This window comes from Lolium perenne, chromosome 7 (genome assembly GCF_019359855.2).
Source record: "Lolium perenne isolate Kyuss_39 chromosome 7, Kyuss_2.0, whole genome shotgun sequence".
Classification (NCBI taxonomy): Eukaryota; Viridiplantae; Streptophyta; class Magnoliopsida; order Poales; family Poaceae; genus Lolium; species Lolium perenne.
The window spans coordinates 206,202,984-206,230,547 of record NC_067250.2 but is presented as its reverse complement, the minus strand read 5'-3'; the positions used below and the strand labels follow the sequence as shown (position 1 = coordinate 206,230,547).

The 27,564-nt window shown below is 45.7% G+C and overlaps 5 protein-coding genes across 6 annotated transcripts; 4 read left to right on the top strand and 1 right to left on the bottom strand.

The window, feature by feature from the left end:
- The first annotated feature begins 2,462 nt into the window (after nt 1–2,462).
- On the top strand, nt 2,463–9,186 carry LOC127314402 (protein argonaute 4B). The gene is made up of 23 exons (XM_051344865.2): nt 2,463–2,661; nt 3,951–4,203; nt 4,311–4,516; nt 4,601–4,828; nt 4,934–5,070; nt 5,201–5,298; nt 5,396–5,493; nt 5,656–5,821; nt 5,913–6,029; nt 6,121–6,228; nt 6,318–6,380; nt 6,472–6,585; nt 6,654–6,819; nt 6,916–7,028; nt 7,128–7,265; nt 7,372–7,499; nt 7,628–7,693; nt 7,828–7,891; nt 8,002–8,113; nt 8,237–8,310; nt 8,437–8,531; nt 8,629–8,660; nt 8,775–9,186. Exons 2-23 carry the CDS (start codon nt 3,961–3,963, stop codon nt 8,954–8,956), a joined length of 2,748 nt encoding a protein of 915 aa, XP_051200825.1. The 5' UTR covers nt 2,463–2,661; nt 3,951–3,960; the 3' UTR covers nt 8,957–9,186.
- Nucleotides 9,187–11,907: 2,721 nt separating this feature from the next.
- LOC127314406 (BTB/POZ and MATH domain-containing protein 2) lies at nt 11,908–18,076 on the bottom strand. 2 transcript variants are annotated; one of them, XR_011748025.1, is made up of 4 exons: nt 17,894–18,076; nt 16,429–17,523; nt 12,348–15,416; nt 11,908–12,216 (listed from the first exon to the last, which is right to left on the bottom strand). XR_011748025.1 is itself a non-coding variant. In XM_051344871.2 (2 exons), exon 2 carries the CDS (start codon nt 17,500–17,502, stop codon nt 16,429–16,431), a length of 1,074 nt encoding a protein of 357 aa, XP_051200831.1. In that variant the 5' UTR covers nt 17,503–17,523; nt 17,894–18,075; the 3' UTR covers nt 16,216–16,428. The 2 variants fall into 2 exon arrangements, 1 of the variants encoding a protein (XP_051200831.1); XM_051344871.2 differs by lacking the exons at nt 11,908–12,216; nt 12,348–15,416 and having other exon boundaries at nt 16,216–17,523; nt 17,894–18,075.
- LOC127314404 (wall-associated receptor kinase 5) lies at nt 12,228–15,733 on the top strand. Its single transcript, XM_051344869.2, has 3 exons — nt 12,228–13,270; nt 14,151–14,294; nt 14,365–15,733. Exons 1-3 carry the CDS (start codon nt 12,334–12,336, stop codon nt 15,564–15,566), a joined length of 2,283 nt encoding a protein of 760 aa, XP_051200829.1. The 5' UTR covers nt 12,228–12,333; the 3' UTR covers nt 15,567–15,733.
- A 925-nt stretch (nt 18,077–19,001) lies between the features above and the next one.
- LOC127314405 (BTB/POZ and MATH domain-containing protein 1) lies at nt 19,002–20,978 on the top strand. The gene is made up of 2 exons (XM_051344870.1): nt 19,002–19,146; nt 19,566–20,978. Exon 2 carries the CDS (start codon nt 19,572–19,574, stop codon nt 20,658–20,660), a length of 1,089 nt encoding a protein of 362 aa, XP_051200830.1. The 5' UTR covers nt 19,002–19,146; nt 19,566–19,571; the 3' UTR covers nt 20,661–20,978.
- A 1,616-nt stretch (nt 20,979–22,594) lies between these two features.
- Nucleotides 22,595–25,432, top strand: LOC139833825 (uncharacterized). Its single transcript, XM_071824176.1, has one exon. It carries the CDS (start codon nt 22,595–22,597, stop codon nt 25,430–25,432), a length of 2,838 nt encoding a protein of 945 aa, XP_071680277.1.
- Nucleotides 25,433–27,564: the final 2,132 nt, after the last annotated feature.

Sequence of the window (27,564 nt, the reverse complement as noted above, 5' to 3'; positions counted from 1 at the left end):
CGTCGGTTTGCTGTGGAGGTGCCTTTCAGATAGAACATTTTACAGTCATTCACCCATCTGTACACTGCCGTGCAAATATCACCCGCAGTCCGCGCCTTGTCTCCAGCGTCCAGCTTGTTTCTTGCACTCCACCATTGCCAGCAAAGGATCAGAGCTCGAAGCTTCTGCTCAATATTCAGGTCCAAAGATCGTCCATAGAACTTCCCGAGCATGAGCACATTCCAACAAACTTCGATCTAATCTGCTCCATCTGCAGCTCCCGCCAACAATGCTTCAAGGCCTTACATTTGAGGAAAGTGTGGGCACCAACTTCATCACTTCGTAGACAAACAAGGCAAATTGGATCCAGATCCACTCCCCTCCTTTTGATATTCATACGAAGCGGCAAGCTATCATGCGCAAGGCGCCAGACGAAGTGCTTCACTTTCATCGGACATGGCAGGGACCAAATTTTGTCCCAGATTGGGTCAGGCTGGGCCGCTTCTCTAGCACCGGACGCAGCACACATATGGAGGGCATGGAGTTTATAGGCTGACTTCACCGAGAATAAGCCTTTGGCATCAGGATGCCAGGCCCAAAAGTCCTCCACATCTTCACGGATTGGTGTTGGCAAGATGATCTCAGCCTCAGTAGGCCAGAAGATATCTCGGACCAGGGGCTCATCCCAGTTTCCCGAAATGGGGCAAATCAGCTCAGCCACTTTGGTGATCAGATTCTGGCCTTTGGGAGTAAAAGGAACACGCATACCGTCACGGGCAATCCAAGGGTCCTTCCAAACATTGATCTCCGAACCATTGCCAACCCTCCAAATAATCCCCTCCTTCAACAGGTTGACACCCTTCAAGATGCTACGCCAAGTATAGGACATGCCAGCCACAGTAATCGCAGAAAGAACATTGCCGCTGGGGAAATATTTGGCACTAAGGACTCGGGCACACAAAGAGCTCGGCTCAGTCAGCAGACGCCACGCCTGACGCGCGAGCATGGCAATGTTGAAGCTGTGGAGGTCACGAAAGCCCAAGCCTCCCTCCTTTTTTGGTTTTACGAGTTTTTCCCAACTGAGCCAATGCATTTTATTTTCATTTTCTTGCTGAGACCACCAATATCGACATATCATAGAGCTCATCTGGTCACAGAGAGTTTTTGCCAGATCAAAGCACGACATAGCAAAGGTGGGGATGGCCTGGGCACATGCCTTTATGAGGACATCCTTTCCAGCTTTTGATAGGGCTCTCTCCTTCCAGCCTTGGATTCGCTTCCAAACCCGTTCCTTGAGGTATTCAAAGGACTTGGACCAAGCTCTGCCCACATAAACTGGGAGGCCAAGGTACCTCTCGCTCCAAGCAATCGACGTGATATGAAGGGCTCTCATCACCCGCTTCCTAGTTTTCCTTGGAGTATTTTGACTGAACATTATAGCAGATTTCTCCATGTTTATCGTTTGCCCCGAGCAATTCTCATACAACTGAAGGATCTCTTGCAGATGTTGTGCTGACTGTTCATTAGCATTCAAAGAAGACCATCGAGTCATCTGCAAACAGTAAATGATTAAAACTCGGGGCATTTGAGCTCACTTTGATACCCTGCAATCTCCCTTCTTCTTCCGCATGGTTCAACAGAGCAGAGAAACCTTCGGCACACAGGAGGAAAAGATACGGGGATAACGGATCACCCTGTCGAAGCCCCCTCTCAGGCAGGATCACATCAGTGAGGGACTCATTTACCTTCACCCTATATTGAACACTGCTCACACACCTCATGACCAGATGGATCCATTTCTCATGAAAGCCAAGCCTTCTCATCATCATCTCTAAGAAGTGCCATTCAACCCTGTCAAAGGCCTTGCTCATGTCGAGCTTAACAGCAGCACAACCATTCGTCCCCTTCCTCTTGGTATGCATGTAATGCGTACATTCATAGGCCAACAGGATATTGTCTGTTATAAGACGGCTAGGAACAAAGGCTGATTGGTTTGGAGATATTACCTCGGGCAGGATCAACTTTAAACGATTTGCCAGCACCTTGGACACCAATTTGTACACCACATTGCAGAGGCTGATTGGCCTTAGATCTTTCATCTTGTCAGGAACATTCTTTGTGGATTCTTCTGACCCCTGCGTGGGGTGTGCCGTGCCGGTGTGGAGCCGGAGTGCGTATTGTCCTACCTAGCTCGCTCTCGGTGCTCGCAAGCGTCCGTTGCCAGTCGAGTACTTTGACTGGAGTGTGGATAATGGAGTGACGTTCTCCGAGCGGTGGCCGTGGCGTGGTGGACGATGGAACCAACGGACAGAAGGACGATGGAGTCGAGAGATGGTGGCCGACGTACACGTACGCACCGCATGGGTACCCTCGGCCCTGACGTGCCACTTCCTAGTTCCTACCCGCCCACTGACCCACCCTCCAGTGCTCCACTATCTCCTCCTCCTCCTAGGGAAGGCAAACAAATTTTCTTCCAAGAAAAATGAAGGAAAACAAATAGTACTACTACACAGAGGAGCTCCATTGCCAATACTCGCTCTCCCCCTCTTTAAGAAGGAAGGAGGGCCATTATTAAGCCTCCCCTACCTCGCCCCTCTCCATTCAAGCCGCCGGACCGGAGACCACACCCAGCCGCCGGAGGAGGAGGAGACGAGGAGAACACCAGTCGCCTCGCAGGGACCGGTAATGCTCCCCCAATCTCCTCTGCTCCTTCGCCATTTTACCTTCTATCTCTCTCTAGGTTGGCATGCAGTCTTTCTTCCTTCCCTAGACCCCTGCTCTGCCTTCCTCTGCGGTGAAATGCAGTGACATGCATCACTAATCTAAACCGCAGATGTATCTCGCTGCTACTACTATCTTTCCGGGGAGTGCTAGATTTGAAATCCAAAGGAGGGTTTAGGTCTTCCCCATTTCATGTTGCCCTCCGAGGAGACTTGTCTTGCAGTTTGGGTAGATTTGTTTTTGTTTTCCGATTGAACCATCCTTGTTTTTCCATTCTTGATGTCTTCCCCTCCGAGGGGATACAGAGTTCTTCTTTTTCTCTATGAACTAGGGTTTTACTCGGTTTTTTTTATTTGTTCTACAGTGCGAATCTATCTTTTGCAAGAAGGGGGTTTACTTATATGCCCCTTTTTTGGCAACATTTTCTCAGGTTCAGTGTCTTGTCTTCCTTTTATCCACTCCCCACCCCATCAATCTTCCAATAACTCTCTTTCTTTCTCATGTAATGAAAAATGCTCTACAATAGACACTGCGGATTTATCTTTCACAAGACAGGGCTGTGCTTCTGCCCCTTTTTTGGCAACATTTTCTTTGATTCAGTGTCATGTACTCCTACATCTGTCGTGTCTTACTTCTCGCCCACGGATCTACCAACAGCTGTCTTTCTTTCTTTCTTTTTTATGTAATGAAAATGCTCTAGAATAGACACTGCGGTATTATCTTTCGCAAGACAGGGCTGTGCTTCTGCCCCTTTTTGGCAACATTTTCTTTGGTTCAGTGTCATGTACTCCCTACAATCTGTCGTGTCTTTGCTTTGTAGGCACCAAAATCTGTCATGTCTTACTTTGTAGGCACCACACCCTAATATGCTTCCTACTATATCATTTTATTAGCTTTTTTTTGCGGGAGCATTTTATTTGCTTCTACTATATCATTGCACGCAGCAAGATTAATTCATATTAAATGCGCACACTTTTTATCTAATCTTAGCAACATCTCCTCGCTAGCATTCTGGTCAAGGGTAGAAATAAACAACTTGGTCTCAAGCTAGAGAGTGACCATTTCTTTTTCACGATCATAGTACCAATATTTGTCGTCGTTACATCCTAAAGTACACTGCATGGGCCACAATTACCCTTAATCTGAAGTTAATATTCGACATATGACACCTTTTTTTTTACTCCATTTTGGAGTTAATCATGTCTCCTGTTCCATACTAATCACCATCCTTTTACCAATTGCATCTGCAGAGAGCTCACGATGGACCCGCTTGAGGAAGAGTTGCCACCACCACCTCCTCTGCCTCCCAACGTGGTGCCCATCAGAGCCGAAGATGCTGCGGCTGCTGATGCCAATGATACCCCACCAGACAAGCCAACAAAGCCTAAGAGGCTCCTGATGGTCAGGCCCGGATTGGGCAAGAAAGGACGGCCCATCCAGCTCCTTGCCAACCACTATAAAGTCTCTGTGAAGAGTTCAGAGGAATTTTTCCACCACTACAATGTAAGTATTTAGTATATGCTATCCCTACTTCACTGCCTAGTATTTCAAAAAGATACTACAATTGTTTTGACCATACTGATTTGGGACTTGTTATGCTCTGTGACTAGGTTATTATGAAGTATGAAGATGACACGCTGGTTGATGGGAAGGGGGTAGGCAGGAAGGTGATTGACAAACTGCAGCATACTTACCGCGCTGAGCTGTTGAACAAGGACTTTGCCTATGATGGTGAGAAGAGCCTCTTCACTATCGGCGCTCTTCCGCAAGTAAACAATGAATTCACTGTGGTTCTGGAGGATATTGGGACTGGAAAGTAAGTTCTGCTCCTTGATGACCTGCTTCCATGCTATCTGCTCGCTCGGTGTTCCATATAACTTAAAATCTTACTTGGTTGTAGGAGCGCTGCAAATGGGAGCCCCGGAGGCAATGACAGCAGTCCTGGAGGTGGTGACAGGAAGAGAGTGAGGAGGCCGTTCCAGACGAAGACTTTCAAAGTGGAGCTGTGCCTTGCAGGGAAAATCCCGATGGCCGCAATCGCGCAAGCCATTAGAGGACAGGAATCAGAGAATTCAATGGAGGCGCTCCGAGTTCTTGATATCATACTCAGGCAGCATTCTGCAAAACAGTATGTATCTTTCAGAATGTCTTTGTCCTAAGCATTCCTCTCTGCTTAGGCTTCTATATGACTTTCCTGGTCATGGCTGTGGTTGATTCTTCTGTCCATGCACAGGGGCTGCCTTTTAGTTCGTCAGTCATTTTTCCACAACAATCCTGATAGCTTTGTTGACTTGGGCGGTGGTGTGATGGGGTGCCGAGGATTTCACTCGAGTTTCCGTGGTACACAGAGTGGACTCTCCCTAAACGTCGGTACGCATCTCACCTTGTAGTACTGTTGCATGACTCCATAGTTTACTTTGCAATGGTTAGTGGTTACATCTGATGTTTCGACTACAATGGCCCCTCTCTACTCACATGACAAATTTCTTTTGACCTGCAGATGTTTCGACTACAATGATTGTTAAACCTGGTCCTCTTATCGACTTTCTTCTCGCAAACCAGAAAGTTGACCACCCTAACAGAATTGACTGGCCAAAGGTAAGTGGCATCTTTAATGCTGTTGCTAACATTGCATGAAATGTCTCCGACCATATATTTCTTTTTGTTTATTACTATTTGGATGTTTGCCTAACAGGCTAAGCGTGCTCTCAAGAACTTGAGGATAAAAGCAGCTCCTACAAATTCAGAGTTAAAGATTATTGGTTTGAGTGACAGAAACTGCAACGAACAGACGTGAGAATTGCCTTTACCCTTTTGTTCATTTTTTCCCAGTGCTTTAAATAAATTAATAATTTCTAAAGGGTGTCGTATTGTCTCTAGATTGTTGTACTATTTATTTTTCCGTACAATTTACTGCTATTCATTGACTGCTTTCTGATTGGCGGGTTTAACTAGGTTCCCGCTGAGGCAGAGGAATGGTAACAACGGGGACACTAATACTGTTGAAATAACAGTCTCCGATTACTATCGGGTGCACAGAGGCATAGAGCTCAAGTATTCTGATAATCTCCCCTGTATCAATGCGGGGAGGCTAAAACGTCCGACTTATTTCCCTGTGGAGGTTTGTTTCAGTTTTGTATTCTACATCCTCAAAGCCTCCTCCATTCTTAAACTTTCATCCATTAATCTCAAGCCCTGGTTTGTATTGCCAGCTTTGCACTCTTGTTCCTCTGCAAAGATACACCAAAGCTCTGTCTACTCTGCAAAGGTCCTCACTTGTCGAGAAATCCAGACAAAAGCCTCAAGAAAGAATGTCAACCCTTAATGATGTGAGTTCTTATCTAGATGTTACCTCGCTGCAACCATGTATAGCTCGTTTTTAGTGATATTGGCAATTAACTGATAGTACCTAAATGCAAGGCACTGAAACGTAGCAACTATGACTCTGACTCAATGCTGAAGGCATGTGGCATTTCCATTTCACAAAATTTTACTCAAATTGAAGGGAGGGTCCTGGAAGCACCCAAGGTTAGTGATAATTCACCAAACTTAGTTTGGCATGCTCATGCTTGATGTTCTTCCGAGTGTATCTAACCAGTAATCCTTCTATCATGTAGATGAGAGCCGGTAACAATGAAGATTTCCTCCCACGCAACGGACGTTGGAATCTTGCACACAAGGTCAGCACGTTTTCTCTTTTAACATGCCCTTTATTACTTCTTGATCATCAATGAACCCTCTGTTAACTTGCTTATTCTATTTTTGTTTCAGAAGCTGATTAAGACCTGTGCCATCAGTAGATGGTCGGTTGTTAATTTCTCTGCACGGTGCGATGTTCAGGGTCTTGTCCGAGACCTTAAAAGGCTTGCGATTGGAAAGGGACTGGTATGTTTTACTTTGTCTACAACATCTTCAACTGTTCTTTTCTGTTGCTGAACTTTGTTTGTTTTCAGGAATTCGAGGACCCCCATGCTATAATTGAAGAGAATCCATCAAAGAGACGAGCGCCCGTGTCAGTTAGAGTTGAGGAGATGTTTGAGCAGATAAAACAGAAGCTACCTGGAGCACCCAGGTTCCTTTTGTGCCTTCTTCCTGAGAGGAAAAACTGCGAAGTTTATGGTTGGTTCATGGCTTTTTTTTGTCATTGTTTGTTACCCTTCCCTTTATGCATGATTAGCTGTTGCAGAATATATGATACATATTTGCTTCAACCAGGTCCTTGGAAGAGGAAGTGTCTTGCCGAATTTGGCATTGTTACACAATGTCTAGCTCCAGCAAGAGTCAATGATAATTACCTAAACAATGTGCTGTTGAAGATAAATGCTAAGGTTTGTTGACATGGACTCTTTTTCTTTTTGTGTATTTATTATTGGTTAGTGTTAATTCTTAGGCTTATGGTATTTGTCTTTTCACCGGGTATTACCTAGCTTGGTGGGCTGAACACATTGCTGCAAGTTGAAGTATCCCGTGGAATACCTATTGTGTCAGAGGCGCCTACTATCATCTTGGGCATGGATGTGTCACATGGTCAACCTGGGCAGTCTGACAGACCTTCTATTGCTGCGGTAAGAGGAATACAGTTTTACTCTCTGAATAGTAGCTCACATGTCATCTGAATGTATACGTGCTGTTATAACTCTACTTGTAACTGTGGCTTTGGATTCTATTTAGGTGGTGAGCTCTCGTGAGTGGCCTCTCATCTCTAGATACAGAGCAACAGTGCACACCCAGTCACCTAAACTAGAAATGATGTCCTCCCTGTTTAAACCACGTGGAACTGAAGATGATGGCCTCATTCGGTAAGATATGTCAATCCAATGTTGAGCTCAGTATTTTTCAATATTGTGTGCATATGTCCTCCGTATATACGTTAGGATTTATTCACACTTTCCTAATGGAATTATATCGTTGCACTTGGGACTTTCAGGGAATCACTGATCGACTTCTACACTAGTTCTGGGAAGCGAAAACCAGACCAAGTTATTATTTTTAGGTATTAAGTTCTGAAATTACTATTTGCAAATGCCAGTGAATTTTGCAGTGAAACTCCTGAAATGTTTTTGCCCTACTGAAAATGGATAGTTGATGATGTCTTAACCATCACATATTAACTCATGCTAATTTCAGGGACGGGGTAAGCGAAAGCCAGTTTACTCAGGTCATAAACATCGAGCTTGAGCAGATCATTGAGGTAGTGTATTTATCTGATTTCAACATGCGCTTAGTACAGATCCAATACTGGTACCTACTTACAAGTAACTGTTGATGCTGTCATTTCATCTACTTTTAAAATCGTTGCAGGCATGCAAGTTCCTTGACGAGAAATGGGAACCTAAGTTCACACTCATTGTTGCCCAGAAGAACCATCACACCAAGTTCTTTCAAACTGGATCTCCAGAGAATGTTCCTCCAGGTAAACTTCTTTCCCTATGGACAAAGTCTCCTACTTTTCTTATGGAGTGAAACGTCAACCTTGTCATGTACATAGTGATTTTCTGTTAAACGAAGCAATAAAAGTGTCAATGTCATTCTGTAGGGACTGTCGTGGATAAGCAAGTCTGCCATCCTAAGAATTTTGACTTCTACATGTGTGCACATGCTGGCATGATAGTAAGCAGCCTATGCTTTGTGCTCTGTTTCTTGTTACCTGTCAATGCAGTGGTGGTGGTTTTCATGTTTTCAAGTTACTGCACATTTAGCTGGGTCTAATTGTTTTGTGTTTGCTGTTTGTGCCAGGGAACTTCGAGGCCAACACATTACCATGTTCTCCACGACGAGATCTGCTTCACTGCCGATGCGCTTCAGGAATTTGTGCATTCCCTATCTTATGTGTAAGTAGATGACAGACCGAGGCTCTACCACTTGCCATTCTGATAAAATAAAATGTTGTCAAGCTATGTCCTGACTTTGTTGCTGTGGTCTTTTCAGGTACCAGAGGAGCACAACGGCCATATCGATCGGTACGCTGATACCATCCTCCTCACTATTTGTCTTTGGCTAATAGTACGTAATAAGTTGACCATGATGTCTGTTACCTTGCATTTATCCTGGTTTGGTTTGTTCTGCGCGTGCAGTTGCTCCAATAGCCTACGCGCACCTCGCGGCGGCCCAGGTGGGCACGTTCATGAAATTCGAGGACATGTCGGATGCGTCATCGAGCCAGGGAGGAGGAGGGCACACGTCCGCGGGCAGCGTCTCAGTGCCGGAGCTGCCGCGACTCCACGAGAAAGTGCGGAGCACCATGTTCTTCTGCTGATGCGCTCTCTCTTGAGATGCTGCTGCTATGGGGTTGTTGGACCTGTGTTTCGGCCTGTCTGTATAAAAACCTAGCTTAGTTAAGCACCTTAAAACTTGTCACTATGGGTGCCCGTAGAAGGATCCAATCGGTGTGTTGTCGCTGGATAACATACATGGGACGGCATGTCGTTAGCGTTGAACCTTGCATGTCTGCGTTGGACTTATCTATCAAGTATGTTTCTAGTACAATGTTGTTGGTATTGTGGTGAAGAATCTGCACTTCTGCAGCCTTGCATCTTTTGCAATTCGGCTTCTTTTGAAATGCGAAGAAGATCCTGCCCCTGTCCTATAGGGATGAAGAATCGGTCCAAGGTGAGGCCATGGTCTCTGCTTCTCCTAGAGTTAATCTGAGCTGGAACGACCATAGCGAAGGCTTATCCTCAATTGAGAATGAATGAGAAAGCAAAAAAGAGTTCAGAGTGCGTGAATACTCATTCCGGGTTGTATGCTTGATATAGTAGCACAATACCTAGCTACATCGGTCCCACTTAAAAAGGACATACTCATTCCCGGTAACACTTGATGCAAGTGACTTATGGACCCATTAGACAAGTCACGATTTTTTTTTTGACAACACAAATCACGATTTTTTTGTAACACTGCTGCATGAAATAATTCACCCTGTCTATTTTCCTTGGTAGGAAACACGAACCTGCACGGAAATTTACTAGGACCGGCCAGTCCAAACTCTCACTGCACCCACCCTCTTGTTTGGGAAGCCTCCTTCTCAAACGAATATGCGCATGACAATGTTAACAAGCTCAGCAGCTAGCTAGAAATCACAGAACCTTTTTGTTGTGTGAAACTTTCTGTTGCTCATATACAAATAAAATACTACCAACAACCTAACTTAGTCTCACCCATCTAATTTGACCTTCTTTTGATAGTGGCAATGCACACATATTGCGTCGTCGATCATGCTAGTTTCATATAAATATTAGTAATAGATGATTATGCATATCCAGAGAGAGTGGACCTCGTCAATATTGGAGTACTCGAAAATGACCATAATTGAAGTCATTCGGTTGGGAAACCCAATTAATGAAGGCTTATCCTCAATTGAGAATGAAAGAGAAAGCTAAAAGAATTCACTCTGCTTTTTTTTAGTACTTAATTCACTCTGCTTTAGTAGGGTATTTTCATGGGCCGGACGCCGTCTATTTTGATCCAAACGGATAGGATGACTCCAAACAATGTGAACCAGCGGCCTGACACAAACAGACCGATCTATTCCAATACGTGTGTGCGAACCCGTCGTGTGCGTGTCCTCTCGCGTCCCGCCCCTAGCCCGCCTGGAAGCGTCCACATGGCTGCTTCGTCTTCTGCAAGCGCCAGTTTGGCGGGCAACGCTGGTCTTCCGTGCCACCATCAACGGGCCGCTCCGCCCTCTGCGACAACATCAATGCCACACACGCTTGGTGTCGAGCGCCGACATTGATGGCGGCCACATCCACTTCCTTGTTAAGGCACGCGGTCGTGCCCGCCAGTCCACAAAGGCCCTCGCCATTGCCAGAACGAGAAAGCCCTGTCTCCTAGACCACTGGCAACTCCCCTCAGCAAGGCCATGGGAAAGTCATGGCCGTTTAGGAAGTTGCACAATGACCAAGACCGGCTGCCGCGACCTAAGCCGAAGCGCAACCCCCAATACATCACCGTGGACGTTGTGTGGTCATTGTACCACATGAGGACGCCAACAGGGTGGGACGGCGTCCGACCACTTCCCCACCGGCTGATTGCTTAGCTTGCGCCAGGTGTCAGTGCTGCCGGTTCCACGGGATGGACGTGATCGACGAGAGGAGATACGACGTTGTCGGGTGCTGCCAGCGGATCTGCTCACCGACCCCGCATACAACATCACCTCGTACGCGTGGGACACCTACAACCGACGGGAATGGGAGTCATGACGCCGAGCGGGCTTCCTGGGTGACGGAATCTTCTACTTCAACGTAGAGGTTCATGACCAATAGGAGGCCTTTGACACAACATCCCAGATGAGGAGCTGAGGGACAACGCCGTTGATTATGTCAGCCTCCTTGCGTGGGAGCGCGAGCAACTAGCTGCTGTAAAGGTGGACGAACTCCCCCTCCATAGTTGGACTACGATGAGGCTGTCCGACTGGCCATCGCTTCCTCGGAGCTCGAGGACCTAGCCATCTGGTAGGGCCTCGCTGTGCAGTTGCAGGCGCTCGCGGTGGGGCACCCTTCCATGCCGCTGAGGACTCCACAACGTCGGCGGCTGCTACACTATCCCCTCCAGCGTCGCCATGGAACAAGTGGCACACGCCAACGCCAGCCCATCCGGCGTGGCCCGCACCTGCACCGGCCCTTGGCTAGTGCCGGAGTTGGTCGACCTCACCAGCGATAACAAGGACTAGGTGGCGCGCCCACGAAAACCTAGATCTGACTAGGGTTTTTATAGTTATTTTTTATGTCCATTTTTTTGTCCTATGTAAATTAAGTCTGCACTACATAAAATTTTATCTAAAGAAATGTATCTTGCCACTGAGTTTAGTCCCTGACCTAAACAGATAAAGGGGAACACATACGCATTTCTATGCATGGGTCAACCGAAACGAACTAAAATGGATACATTTTGTGTCCGTGTCCCTTAGAGCATGTACAGTGCAGGACGCTTAGCTGAGCGCTTGTGCGGAAAACGATCGGCCAATTTATCCTGGCGTCTATGCTACGGCTCCAAGCTCCAATGCGCACCTGACTTTAGACGCTTAATTATCTACCTGACTCGGTCAGCAGCAAGGAAAAAACTTGCTAAGCGCCGGCGCAAAACGTTGCGTCCATGCCTGTGAATTAGCGCTCATTAGCTGGGGTGAGCTGGGATTGAATGACATAACTGCCCACCGACTGGGAACAAAATCCTGGCGTCCCCTCTTAGCGCCTCCCATTGTAGATGCCCTTAGAGATCCTATTAACGAACTAACCACAGCATACACATCCTCCACACTGTTAGAAAAAGCTAACTACGTTCGGTCCCACTTAAAATAGACATACTCGTTGCCGGTTACACTTGATGCAAGTGACCCATTAAACAAGTCACGAGTAGCACTGCTGAATGGAATAAGTCACCCTGACCCAGTGTCTATTTTTCTTGGTAGGAAACACGAATATGCAAAGAAATTTACCAGGACGAACCAGTCCAAACTCTGACCTTACCGTATTGATTGATGGGAAGCCTCTTTCTGAAACGAATATGTGCATGTATCTGCATATATATAATCATGACAATACATTATTTAGAGTCTGAAATTTCAGATTATTAACAAGCTATGCAGCTAGCTCGAAATCACTGAATAGGAAGAGTTGCAAATCGCAGCTCATCATGGCTTTCAATACCTTAGCAGCAGCTGCTGCAGTCGTGTTCGTCATAGCGCTCCAGCCGGCGTTCGACCTCGCCGGCAGCGTTGGAGCGTTGGTGCCGCTGGGCAACTGCACTCGGGAATGCGGGGGAGTGGCGATCCCTTACCCGTTTGGCATCGACATCGAGGATGGGTGCCAAATCGCCGAGAACCAGACCCGTCAAGGGTTCAAGCTTGCCTGCCGAGACAAGGGGATCCGTGGCAAGAGGCTATACTACATCAACCAGGAGGTGCTGGACATCTCGTTGCAGCACGGCCAGGTCCGGTGGCTGAACAACATCTCCTCTTACTGCTACAACGCCACCACCGGGCTTATGGAGACCAAGAGCCCGCCATCGAACATGGACCTGCAGGGCGCCATCTTCAGGCTCTCCGACACCGCCAACAAGTTCACCGTGATCGGGTGCAAAACGCTGGCGTACATCGGCGACAAAGACGACATTAGCTCCTACACGGCCGTGTGCGGCGCCACGTGCAAGGGCGGCAACCTTTCCTTGGTGATGGACGGCGCCTGCGAGGGGATAGGTTGCTGCCGGACAGCGATCCCCAGGGGGCTGGAGAACTACAGGATGTGGTTTGACCAGAACTTCAGCACCAAGGGGATGGGCGGCAGCTGTAGCTACGCGGCCCTGGTTGAGGCGTCCAACTTCACCTTCTCGGCGAGCTACCTTACTTCATCAGCGTTCATGGACGCCTACGGTGGGCAGGCGCCAGTGGTGGTGGATTGGGCTATTGGTACCCTGGCTGGGGAGACGTGCGAGTCAGCCCGCACCAAGCAGAGCTCGTACGCTTGCGTTAGCGACAACAGCGTGTGCGTTGACTCGCCCATTGGACAAGGCTACATCTGCAACTGCTCGAAAGGATACCAAGGAAATCCATACCTTCAATACGGATGCAGAGGTAACATAAGTCATTCCTACTATACATCCAAGGTTCCAATATTAATGCACCTCTTGGTCCACCTAACAAGTACCAGCTAACTAATGCTACCAAGTTTTGCAGGACAGATTCTAAAAACGAGTTAAGCAAGCGCAACTTGAATCTCGATAGGTATATTTAAAAAGTGGTTGTAAAATTTTGTCAGAAAATGTAAATTTAACATAACTTTTAACTTTTGAGCAAATGTCAACATCATTAAAATTATACAACTAGCATTCCACTAAGAAAATTTTGTACTGCAGTGTGAACTATTAAATGTACATCACCCAGTTAGTCTTTAGAAGTAAAAAATTCCACTAAAACAACTTTTCCCTCAACTCTAGTTTGTAGAGAGAACTATTAAACTGATGTACCCAAGCAAAAATTTCTAGTTACACTAGTAAAACTGGACTTGAAGGCATCCATACTCTCACCCAGTCTGCCAAATGATATTTCTCATCTTCTCATTTCTTTACTCTTATAGTCTTATTAAGATCTGAGTTTGGGGCGGTCCTTTTACCCTTCTGAGAATACCTCTTAAGTTGCCAGGAAATCAGTTCCCGCAATTATTATATATTTTATGTAGTAGACCTCATATGGATCCTTAATTTTTGGTTAATTGTTTAGATTAATGTATATTTTCAGATAATCTTTTATTTTGCATAAACTTAAGAGCTATTTGGACACAAGGCTTTAAAAAACTCAAGCAATGCAGAAAACATAGTACCGACCGCACGTGCATCAGTCAAGTCCTGACTAACTTTGTCAAAAGCGTACATATTATCTTAGGGAAATAATGTTGGTTGTTTAAACTTTGAACATTTTTGTTGTCGCGCCTTACCAAGTTGTGCTTCACATCCAGATGTTGACGAGTGTCTTGATAAAAGAAATTGTGATGGGACATGCCACAATACCATCGGAGACTTCATTTGTTGTCCTCAGAGAACAAAATATGATCCAAGCAGAATGCAGTGCATCTCAACCAAACATCGAAATATTATCATAGGTACTACCTTACACTTACTCTATGGTTTATAAAAACAACAAAAGCTTATGTGGCATATGTTTGTACATAGGTGTTACGATTGGACTGGGTGTTGGCTTGGGAATGCTGCTTGTTGGTTTGTGTGGGATATTCCTCTTCTATAAATGGAAAAGACGTATCAAAAAACAACAAGGAAAGATGTATTTCCGGAAAAACCATGGCCTTCTACTGGAACAACTCATATTATCGGATGAAAATGCAAGTGACAAGACAATGGTTTTCTCCTTAGAGGAGTTGGAGAAGGCAACAAACAACTTTGATGAAACTCGTATTGTAGGACGTGGAGGACACGGAATGGTATACAAAGGCATCTTATCTGACCAACGCGTAGTGGCTATAAAAAAATCGAAACTTGTTGAGGAAGCTGAGATCAATCAGTTTATTAATGAGGTTGTCATTCTGTCCCAAATAAATCATCGAAATATAGTGAAGCTCTTTGGATGCTGTCTTGAAACAGAGGTGCCCCTCTTAGTGTCTGATTTTATCCCTAACGGCTCTTTATTTGACGTTCTGCATGGTGAGTCGGTTACTAGGCTGTCTTTATCTTGGGACGATTGTTTGAGGATCGCCCTAGAAGCTGCTGGAGCACTATGTTATCTACATACATCTGCTTCGATATCAGTTTTTCATCGCGATGTGAAGTCATCTAATATATTGTTAGATGGGAATTACACTGCTAAAGTTTCAGATTTTGGCGCTTCAAGAACAGTTCCTATTCACCAAACCCATGTGACAACAAATATACAAGGAACATTTGGATACTTGGATCCAGAATATTATCATACTCGGCAATTAAATGAGAAAAGTGATGTGTATAGTTTTGGTGTGGTGCTCATAGAGTTGCTTACAAGAAAGGAGCCTGTTTTCTTAAGCAATGCAGGTGGAGAATACTATCAGAACTTGTCCATTTACTTCATTTCAGAGATCAAAGTGAGACCAGTAAGAGAGGTGGTGGCAACTCAAGTTCTTGAAGAAGCAAATGAGGATGAAATCAATACCATTGCCTCTCTTGCCGAGATGTGTCTGCGTCTCCAGGGAGAAGAAAGGCCTACTATGAAGCAAGTGGAGAGTACATTACAATACCTGCGAAAAAAAAGGTTGACCTCTTGTAAAATTATTGAAGAAAACGATGAAGAAACCCAACCATTTGTCAGTAGTTATCGACCTCTTGACATTCATATGGCCGACAAGGGTCATTCAGAGTCATCTAGTACTTTCTTCAGTGTGGAGTGACAGTTTGTGTCCTCTGCTACTCCAGTTCCCAAATATTTCTCGGTTCCTAGATATAACTTTGTAATTTTTCTTGTCGTAACTAAAGAGAGTTTTAACTTGCTTGTCAGTAGCGGACTTTCTGGTCAGTTCACTATGTTGAGACGGGAGTAGAAGAATTGCTCCGTGTACTCCATTGAAGAGTTTATGATTGTTTCCCTGGTTTTTCTATCATGGTATATATTTTTCTCCACACCACTTTAACGCTCTCACACCGTATCCTAAAAGTGATTTCACATAGGAACAAGTTTGCAACCTTATTTCTCATCCAAACATCTAAGTGGAAAGCAATAGATACACATTGAGTATATGCACAAATATGACAACTTGGATGGCATGAAAGTCAAACAGCTGATGTTCTACCAAAATTTGTAGTGCATCTCTGGATTAAGGGAGCAGGTATGAATTCTCCACACCGCAAGGACACCACACCAAACCTAACGGTAGTAATGAGAAATAGCAACAACATGCTTGAATTGCCAGTTCAATGACTAAAAATCAAAACTGCTAGCAGTCTGCGACCTTAGTGCAAGTTGACATCATCCATCCTTTAATCAAGCAAAAGGATTCCGCAAAAAACATCCCAACACTGAAGGAATTTGCAACACCGAAGTAACTCAAGACAAGATAGAGTGGATAGGCATAACTAACAGAAGCAACAAACACCGATGATCACACATCATTCATAAGATACTTGCAGGCACATATCCACTACATTAACAGATAACTAGACTCAATAAAGACCTACAGTGACTCTGTTGACAGAAGTACTCAGCCCAAGTCTGCTGACTGTACTTGCTTTGCCTGAAAAGCTTTTGCATGTTACCTAAGGGGAACTTCTGCGGGAGCGACGACTCTTCTCCCACACATCTGCTAATGGAGAAGGAGAAAACAACTTCATAGTCTCATAGTCATGGGTTTTCATCACAGCATCGACTCTCTCCGAAGGAACCAAAAAATCGACGCAAGCTTCTTTGAGTTTCCAGCAGTTATGTCGATCAGCTAGACGCAGTATAACAGCCACATTCTTGACATCAAGGCTCATACACAAGATGCGTTCACACATGAGCTTCAGCCTCTCTAGACCATACTGAACCGCAGCTACAAGTAGATGCTGGACCACTGCATCTTTTTCATCTCTGTCAAGATCATCCATTGTAGGCAAGGAATCGGTGTAAACAAAATGGAGCAGAGCCTCGAAAACCGCCGGTTCCATGCGATCGACAGTTACATGCTGCATCTTGTTCTCCTTCATGGGTTCACTGAGCTGCTCTTTGAAAACCGGCGACCGGGCAGAAAGCACTGCCCTGTGGGCAGGAAACGTTTCTCCTCGAACCTTGAAGGTCACATCTGCCCTGGACGCATCCTTGAGCATCTTGCCAAAATGCTCTAGTGCATTTGGGGGAGGGACTTCAATTTCATAGAATGCTTTGTTTCCAGACACCCTAAGTTCATTTACCACAGTAACGACGCATTCAATAACAAGGCAGTTATCTTTAAGATACACTGAATCTTTCAAAGCACGCTTGCTGATAAATTTTTCCCGCCCCCAGGTAGCCTCTTCGAAGCTGCTAGACCTGAACTGGTTTGGCACCTCATTCTCCGCACATATCGTGCACGCCTGTCCAGTGACCTGGTTGATCAGTCTCAGGTCCACGAGCGCCGAAGCCTCCGCATACTTGCTCATCAACTCCAGATAAACCGATATGTATTCTTCACCATCGACACCATCGCCATCTGGGCAGTACACGATAACCCAGTCGAATCCCCCCACACTGAAGGTGCCGGAGCGGATGTAGTCATTGTCACCAACATTCCCGTAGCTGAACTGGCAGATCTGGAACCGGTGTGTGCCTTGCACCGTCTGGGTTGTGCATGAAGATTCCGTGGTTGATGTCATTGCTCTTTGCTTGGGGTGCCCCTGCAACATTTGCACAGGTATCTGAGTTAGTACATGTACAGGAAATCAGTCACGCATTTATCTCTTGGATGGAATGGATCCATACAAACAAGAAAATACAGATCCTATTAATCATGAAAGGACCAAAAGGACCCAAATCTGGCCGAGTCACCGAACAAACCCCAAATTCATATTCTAATAACTGGAATCAATAAAGGACATGCATTTGACCCAATCGTTCACGATTCTGCAAGATAAGTCGGTGGACTTCGGATTGAAGCAACATAGGCACATCACAATACACCAGTCTACCTTCTTCTTTCATTCCTAGGGCGAGGGTCAGATAGCAGCGATAAACGACGAATGTACAAGGTGGCGAGAGCAGACATACCTCTGGGGGCGCCCTCGTTCCGTCCGTCTCTCCCGGAGCGTCAGGTTTCGCCGGCGGATTAGGCGAAGCGAGAGTGCGTTCTTTGGCTGAATCTCTGGCCGGGGGTTAGGGTTTTGGAGAAGTGAAGAAGAAGAAGAGGCGGCCGGTGCGCCGGTGCGGGGACTGGGGAGAATGGTTGGGTGCTTCCCCCGCCCCAGTTCTTTTTTGGGCTGTATTTGCATTTTACATATTGGTCCCTACTTTAAAATAGGGATGTAAATGGATAGCATAATTTTCGCGCCGAAATCGGTCCCGAAACCAATAGGTTATTTTTGTGAAAATCGCCATCATTTTAAGGCATCCATATTCGATTTGAAAAATCCCGATGGATAAGGATATCTGATTTCAAGTAGTGCTCCGAATACGATATAAGATATGGTATAGCAAATAGCAATGCGGATATGAATTATCCGAAATTTAATTAGGATAACTCGAAGGTTTTAAATTGGATAATTCGATTTTTTTAGTCCGATGCCAAGGCCAAGCCAATCTCACAAGGTTAGTAGCTATTGAGTTACCGAATTCATTTGGCGATGATGTTTAGTTCTAAATTTCAGCCAATGCTTGAGTTTTAGTGTATTGTATCTTTTTTTCTTAACTACACAAGACTGAAAGTTTAAATCCCTCTTAAGATTCGGAAGAATTGTGACTATGTACTGATGAGAACATATATTCGACTATTTTGTTTCCGATTCGAGTCCGTCCCATTTCCGATTCGAATCCTATGCCCGTTATATCCGCATTCGAATCCAAAATCGGTCAAAATTCGCTCTGATCCGAATCCAAGAAAAATATAAGATAAATAATATGGTAAGGCGCTAGAGGAGCCAAATTTTTATTCAGCTAAATACTCGTCTAAAATGAGCGAATCAACATAGTGAAACACGTATAAAATAATTACATGTACTTTTATATAAATATTTTAGACCGGAGAGTAGTTTATTTATTTTACCAAATTAAATAGGAATATATATGATAGTGGGTAATCAATTGTTGACCCACAGTATCTGATTGGGTTATTTTTATTTTTATCCGGGACGGGAATGCCATTTTACCATTCTCGACTCAATAGTCAATAGCGAAGAACAGAAGGAACAAGAACAGCCGCCACACCTCTCCCCTTTCACCCTCGTCCGCTCCACATCTCTCAAAACCCTAATCCCTCCTACGAAACACTCTGTAGCTTCGCCTCTCCGCCGCCGGCAACACTGAAGGTAAGGAGGCTATGGGCAGCTCGACGGCGCCTCCGCGCCCACCCCCCTAGTTAATTTCCCCTGCTGCCAGCCTAATCCAGGCAGCATTGCTTGAAATAACAAGAAGAAAGAACAACATAGGCAGGCCACGAGTTGTTCGTCTTGGTTGCTTCAATCCGAAATCCACCATCTTGTGTTTGATCTATTGGGGACTATTGGATCAGATGCGTACCCTTTCTAGGTTCCACTTAGAACATGAATTGGGGTTTGTTGGGTGATTGGATGAAATGCGAGTTCTTTCTTGATTCCATCTAGAGCTCTGAATCGGGCATTGCATTTTTTTTTGTATGGAACCTTTTGAGTTCGGTTGAAATAGTCGAATGTGCAATTGACTCTTGTAGATAGATATATTGACATACATGCATGTGCAAATGTTGCAGAGAGTGATGGCGGCGACCACCATATCGTCCTGCACAACGCAGATGGTGCGAGGCGCGCACCGATTCAAGATCTGCCAGTACAGCTACGGGAATGTTGGTGCGGACGTTAACGCCGATGGTTTCATCCGTTCCAGCACATTCAGGGTTGGGGGATTTGACTGGGCTATCTTATACTACCCGCATGGTTACGGGGATGACAGCGAGGGATTCATATCGGTTTTCGTTGAGTTTATGAGCAAGTATGATGGGGCGACGGCGCTCGTTGACCTGAGGCTGATCAATCAAGTCACCGGAGAGCCCAAGTCGTGGTGTTCATTCTTCAGAGAGGATGAGGATCCGATTCGGTTCAAGGCTGACAGTTTTGAAGAGGCTACATGGGGAAAAGAGAGGTTTATAAGAAGGGAGGCATTGGAGGATTCAGTGTATGTCCGAGATAACTGCCTTGTGATTGAATGTGTCATCACTGTTTTAGGCGAATTAAGGGTGTCTGAAACCAAAGCCTTATGTGAAGTTCATGTGCCTCCGCCTAACGCGCTACAGCATTTTGGGAAGATGTTGGAGGACACGTCTACAACAGATGTGACCTTCAAAGTTGAACAAGAAACATTTGCTGCACACAGGGCAGTGCTTGCTGCAAGGTCATCGGTCTTCCAGAAGCAGCTCAGTGAACCCATGAAGAAGAAGAGCCACATAACCATCAATCGCATGGAACCGACAGTTTTCAAGGCTCTGCTCCATTTCATTTACACTGATTCCTTGCCTAAGATGGATGATCTCGATAGAGATGAAAATAATGCTGTGCTCCAGAGTCTACTTGCAGCTGCGGATCAGTATGATTTAGAGAGGTTGAAGCTTATGTGTGCACGCATTTTGTGCACGGACCTTGATGTGGAGAATGTGGCTGGTGTGCTGTGGCTGGCTGATAAGTACAACTGCCAGAAGCTTAAAGAAGCTTGCGTCGATTTTATAGATTCTTCCAACAGAATCGATGCTGTGGTGGCAAGCCAAGGGTACCAGCTTTTGAAAAGAAGTTCTCCCTGTCCATTAACAGATGCTTGGGAGAAGAGGAGCCGTGCTCGCATAAGCTTTCGTTAGAGGACAAGTAAAAGCTACAATGCTACATGCTGAATTCTTTTGCCAACAAAAGGACCAGTTCTACCAAAAAAAATGTAATGTGCTTATCTAGATCCCTATGCTCCGAGAAATCATCAAGCAATCTGCACTGGCAACTCTTTAGCTTATTGCTAGAAACTGTTAATGTCATGTTGGCCATGCATGTGTAGCTGTGAAATGTTGGTCTTAGATGCATTCCTGGGTCAAGTTATCTGTCGATTTAGCGAATATGCTCTAGCAAGTATGTTCTGAATGATGTGCAATCATTTATGTTAATTCACTACCTGTTTTGGTTTGGTCCATCTACTTGCACTCTGTCAACTGCTTTGGTCCTTTGCTCTGATTTGCAACAAGAAAACTAGTTTACCACGGTTGATCTCTCCATGTAGAAAAGTATGATTATGTTTGCCATTCAGTACATCTGCTGCTATGGGACTGCTGACAGTTCAATGCCTATTTCCCTTTACATGTATATATCCTTCAGTGTCGTGCTGTTTTTAGTGGCAAAATGTGTTGTATGATAGAAAGGATAGATACTCTCTGAGCTGATTATTTGAAGGGTCAGATGGATGAAATACTGTACCACTTAGGTGCTAGCAGTTTGGAAGTCATCTAACTATGAAGTGGAGCACGTTGCTTCTACTGTTGGCTAACTTGTCTGTTGCCACTTTGCTCTTTGACAGATCCATTAATTTGACCAATATGTCATCTTTATGTCTAAGCTGTCATTAACTTGATTGACCATCACTGCCTAATATGACCTGAATGAGCATTTTGAGGCGATAATTGTTTTCCCGTTTCCTTATCCTCCTTGCATTTTCTGGCAGAATCTTTATTGTTTAATTTTCATTATTTCTGTAAAGTTATGCAAACATTCTGGTTAGTACATATAAAAGTAATGAGACATTTAAAAAAAATCATTTCCATCATCAACCATTTGGACCTATTTTATTTGGGCTTTCTCTGTTGACCATTTCATTTATTTCTTCCCTTCCTTTGACCTGTTGATCCTGGCCAGTTGCTTGGATTTTTGTTGACTCTGACAATTCACCATTTGGACGCCTCCTAGGATTTGGTGGGACTTGTATTGTTTTCAGCTTGGTACAACATGAGTTCCGATTTCTGCAGCTGCGTCCCAGTAAGAGCTGGGCCTAAGTTTCTGATGCATCAGCATTAGTGTCTGTAGTTGATTGACCAATCCTTTATCTCCATTGAGTATTTTCAAGCAATAATTGTTTCCCTGTATCCTTATCGTCCTTGCATTCTATGTTCTTGACCGTTCATGTCTGAAACTTAGAATCACTACTGTGCAGTTTTCATTCTTTCCGGAAGTTTTGCAAAAGATCTGGTGTACAACGTGTCAGAAGTAATGGGACATAAAGGAAATTTGAACATATTTCCTTTGGGCTTTCTCTGTTGACTTTTTTTTTAAAAATTGTTACGACTGCTGAGGCGTCAGGAGCAAGTGACTGATAGGGGATCGATGCAGTTATCGGACGGCTGAGGAGAAGTGTAGCTGTGGCTAGGATAGAGCCACGTGTCGCTGGGTGTGTGTGTTGGGCCAGGCGTGTTATAAGCCTGTGTGCTGTAAGGATCGGGTTATCGAGAATTAAATGAATATACTGTGTCTTCCTTCCTTTCCAAGTTCTCTCCTCCCCAGATCTCCCTTCTCTCACCGGAACCCTACCGGCGGCGATCACACCGCCGGGCAGGACATAACATCTTGGTATCAGAGCCGACGACGCCCGGGCGCGCTTCACAACTCGACTTGATCCAGTAACATCGACCAATCGGTTGTGGATTTCCTTGGGGATCCGCTGTAAATCCGAGATTGGCGTGTGGAACAAGCAGAGGAAGCTGCGACGGCGCCTCAGGTTTCGAAACCGGCGGCGCAGACTCGCTTTGTACTCGAGAAGATGGAGGAACTCAGGGAGATGATGAAGCAACGCTTCGACGTCATGGATTCGAAGTTTGAGGCTGTGGAAAAGTTGCAGACTCAACTCGCGGAGATGGATCTGAAGATGGGCAAGCACGCTCAGGCCCTGGAGCAGATGCAGGTCAAGGTGAATCTGACCATGGAGACGCTCGGCAAGGTCCAGGAGGACCAGAATCGCGTTACCAGTTCGTTGAGCGGGGCAGGAGTGACGCCGTTGGTCATACCGGAGAGGGACGTCAACGCCATTCTCGGGCCGCCACCAGCACGTCAACCGGGGATGCCACAGGATAGACCACCCCCTGCACCGTCGGAGCGCGTTCACCCACGACCACTGCCTCTTCCAGCCAGCGGCGCAGGCCCAAGGGTAACAATTCCCGCAACCCCCACTGTTTCAGTTTACGATGAAGCAAATGGAATGGGATCCAGTAGAGGAGATGAGGGACGACGTTCGTGGTTTCCTAAGATGGATTTTCCAAAATTTGATGGCACTGATGTCAGAATTTGGATTGACACCTGCAATACATTTTTTCTGCTATACAACATTGCTGAGGGGGTCAAGGTCTCTGCTGCCACAATGTACATGAGAGACAGCGCTGCTCATTGGTACCAAGCATATAAGCTAGAGAATCCATGGCACAACTGGTCCACGTTTTCAGTGGATGTGGTACAGGAATTTGAGGGCAACGCACAACGTGATAAGATCAGAGAGTTGTTGACTCTCAAGCAAACAGGAACTGTGGAGGAATACAAAAGGCAGTTTGAAAAGCTTGTATATCAGATCAAACTCTATGACCCAAACATGGGTGGACTAATGCTAGTTCAGCGATTCATCTTGGGGCTCAAGGAGGAGTTAAGAGCTGCAGTGGAAGTTCAGTTGCCCAATACAGTAGCTGAAGCTGCGATGTTTGCACAAATCCAGGAGTCAGTGCTGGCTAGATCCAAGCAGGGGTTTACACGACCATATCACAAGAAACCACATAAGGAAGAAGGGGACCAAAACCATCCATCTGCTCACAAATTTGAAAAAGGGGAAATCTGGAAGGCCAAGCAACTGAAGGATTATCGGAGAGCCAATAACTTGTGCTTTAAATGTGGAGAAAAATATGCTCCTGGCCATGTATGTGCAGTACCGGCAACAGGCCAGTTGAAGACTATGCAAGGAAATGAAATTCTCTCAGATGAACTCCTAGATATGCTGGTAACTCGTGCAGAAGATTATGACTGTCATGTTTCCCTTAATGCAATGTCAGGCACGTCCAAAACGGGTACAATCCAGTTCAAGACACTGATGGGCGATCAAGTGATGTTGTTGCTATTGGACTCAGGCAGCTCACATAGTTTTGTGGATCAGGCACTGGTTGAGAAACTTAAATATCCAGTGGCAAACATTCAAACACTCCGGGTCAAAGTGGCAAGTGGCGACTATATGTACTGCAATAAAATGGTGCCTAATATGCAATGGATGCTACAGGGTCACACTTTTGCAACTGATATGAGAGTGTTACCGCTGGGAGGATATGATGGCATCCTTGGCATGGACTGGCTGGCAAAGCAAGGACTAATGAATGTCAACTGGGAACACAAGTGGATTGAATTTGATCATCACGGTAAAAAGGTGAAACTCACAGGACTTCCATCAGTGCCCTCCCAAGAGCTTCAAGCCCTCACAGTGGAGCAGTTGTACAAGGCAGTGAAGGGAAATGATGTTTGGGCTGTTGCTGAAATATCTTGGATAGATGGTGAAGCACAAATCACCACAGAGATTCCAGCAGAAGTACATGCACTCTTGCAGCAATTCTCTGATATATTTCAGGAGCCTCATGAATTACCTCCACACAGAGCATTTGATCATGCCATCCATCTGTTGCCAGGCACTCAACCAGTAAACTGTCGACCATACAGATACTCTCCTCTCCAGAAAGACGAGATTGAGAGACAGGTCAAAAAAATGTTGCTAGATGGCACCATTATTCCTAGCATTAGTCCTTATGCCTCTCCTGTCCTGTTGGTTAAAAAGAAAGATGGCACTTGGCGGTTTTGCATCGATTATCGCCGGTTGAATGCAGCAACCATCAAAAGCAAATTTCCTATACCCATTGTAGACGAGTTATTGGATGAATTGGCGGGAACAAAGATCTTTTCCAAGCTGGATTTGCGGTCAGGGTACCATCAAATCAGAATGTTACCGGCTGATGAGTTGAAGACTGCGTTCAAAACCCATAATGGTCAATACCAATTCAGGGTGATGCCGTTTGGGCTCACCAATGCCCCGGCCACATTTCAATGTGTTATGAACTCTCTGTTTGCACCATTTGTTCGCAAGTTTGTGCTGGTTTTCATGGACGATATCCTAGTATACAGTAAGTCTCTCGAGGAGCACCTACAACACCTGCATCAAGTGTTTCAAGTGCTCAAGGACAACAAATTGTATGCAAAGTTGAGCAAGTGTTCCTTCGCACAGGCTCAGCTGGAATATTTAGGGCACATAATTTCGGACAAAGGAGTAGCGACTGACCCTACCAAGACCCAAGCTATGCTGCAGTGGCCTGTGCCGGTGAATGTCACTGAATTAAGGGGTTTCTTGGGCCTCACCGGTTATTACAGGAAATTTGTGAAGGGATATGGAGTGCTCGCCAAGCCGTTAACACTCTTACTTCAGAAACAGGGATTTTGTTGGAATGCAGAGGCACAACAAGCGTTTGATTCTCTCAAACAGGCCATGAGCAGTACACCTGTATTGGCATTGCCAGATTTCACCAAGTCTTTCTGGATTGAAACTGACGCATGTGACACCGGGATTGGTGCTGTGTTGGTATAAGAAGGCCATCCTGTTGCATACTACAGCAAGGCGCTTAGTGTCAACAACAAAAAATTGTCTATCTATGAGAAAGAGTTCCTGGCCATCATGATGGCAGTAGACAGGTGGAGACAGTACTTGTCTCGAGGGCCCTTTGTCATCAAAACAGACCACAAAAGCCTATGCAATCTGGAGGATCAAGTACTCCATACTGATTTGCAAAAGAAGGCCATGACAAGATTGGTGGGCTTGAATTTTTCCTTCCAGTACAAGAAAGGTGAGGAAAACAAAGTGGCAGATGCACTGTCAAGAGTCGGCCATGCATTTTCCCTCTATGCAATATCAGCGGGTGTTCCAGTATGGATTCAAGAGGTGGTCAATTCATATGCTGTAGATAACAAGGCTCAAGCTCTACTCCAAGAGTTAGCTGTGACAGGCACTAACAGTGATGGTTATGAGTTACAGCATGGCTTAATTAAACTTCATGGAAAGATTTGGATTGGGGCTAACACAGGATTACAAACCAAGTTGATCCAGGCTTTTCACGCAAGTGCTATTGGAGGACATTCTGGCATCCAGGCAACTTACCAGCGAGTACACAAATTGTTTGCATGGACCGGCATGAAAGCTGCAGTGCAGGAATTTGTGCAGCAATGCACCATTTGCCAGCAAGCAAAACATGAACACTGCAAGCCTCCAGGTCTCTTACAGCCGCTGAGGATTCCACAGGGAGCTTGGCAAGAAATATCCATGGATTTTGTCGAAGGGCTTCCAAAGTCGGCTGGGTACGATGTCATATTGGTCATTGTTGACAGGTACACAAAATATGCTCATTTTGTACCTCTGAAACACCCATACTCTGCTCATTCAGTGGCAAAGGCTGTCTTCAACAATGTTGTGAAGCTGCACAGTATGCCAATCTCTATTGTCTCAGACAGAGACCCTGTGTTCACAAGTCGTTTCTGGAAAGATCTCTTTGCTATGTTTGACACCAAGCTACAGATGAGCAGTGCATATCATCCCCAGTCCGATGGCCAGACTGAGCGTGTGAACCAATCCTTGGAAATGTACCTCCGATGCGCTGCTAATGAGCATCCCAACAAATGGTTCAGCTGGTTGCCTCTGGCAGAGTTTTGGTACAACACCTCTCACCACACAGCGATCGGTTGCTCACCTTTCAAAGCACTGTACAAGGAAGAACCACACTATGGGATGCTGCCAGACCTGAACACCACTACCAACATGGAAGTGAAAGATTTTCTGGCTGAGCGACAATCAGTGTCGGCAATGTTGAAATACCAGCTGGAAAGAGCACAGAAGCGAATGAAGCATTATGCCGATCAGAATCGTTCTCACCGGGAGCTTCAGGTTGGGGACCCTGTCTTCCTCAAGCTGCAGCCGTATGTGCAACACTCAGTGGTTCAGAGGACAGTGCCGAAGCTATCTTACAAGTACTTCGGTCCCTATAAAATTGTGGCAAAGGTGGGACAAGTGGCTTACAAGCTAGAGCTTCCAACAACTACAAAGATACACAATGTCTTCCATGTGTCGCAGCTGAAGCCGTTTGTGCCGGACAATACTGCGGTGTCCACCGACTTGCCTGTGCACATACAGATGGACACGCAAGACCTGGAACCTGAAGAGATCCTGGAGCGACGATTATGCAAGAAAGGTAATGCTGCTCATGTCCAGATAAAGGTCAAGTGGACATCCCTGCCACTGAGTCAAGCCACATGGGAGGACTATGATGTGCTGCGAGCTCGTTTTCCCAATGCTCCAGCTTGGGGACAAGCTGGTCCTTCAGGGGGCGGTGGTATTACGACTGCTGAGGCGTCAGGAGCAAGTGACTGATAGGGGATCGATGCAGTTATCGGATGGCTGAGGAGAAGTGTAGCTGTGGCTAGGATAGAGCCACGTGTCGCTGGGTGTGTGTGTTGGGCCAGGCGTGTTATAAGCCTGTGTGCTGTAAGGATCGGGTTATCGAGAATTAAATGAATATACTGTGTCTTCCTTCCTCTCCAAGTTCTCTCCTCCCCAGATCTCCCTTCTCTCACCGGAACCGGCGGCGATCACACCGCCGGGCAGGACATAACAAAAATTCTTCTCTTGCTCTGACTTGTTGATCATGGCCAGTGCGCTTGACTCTGACAACT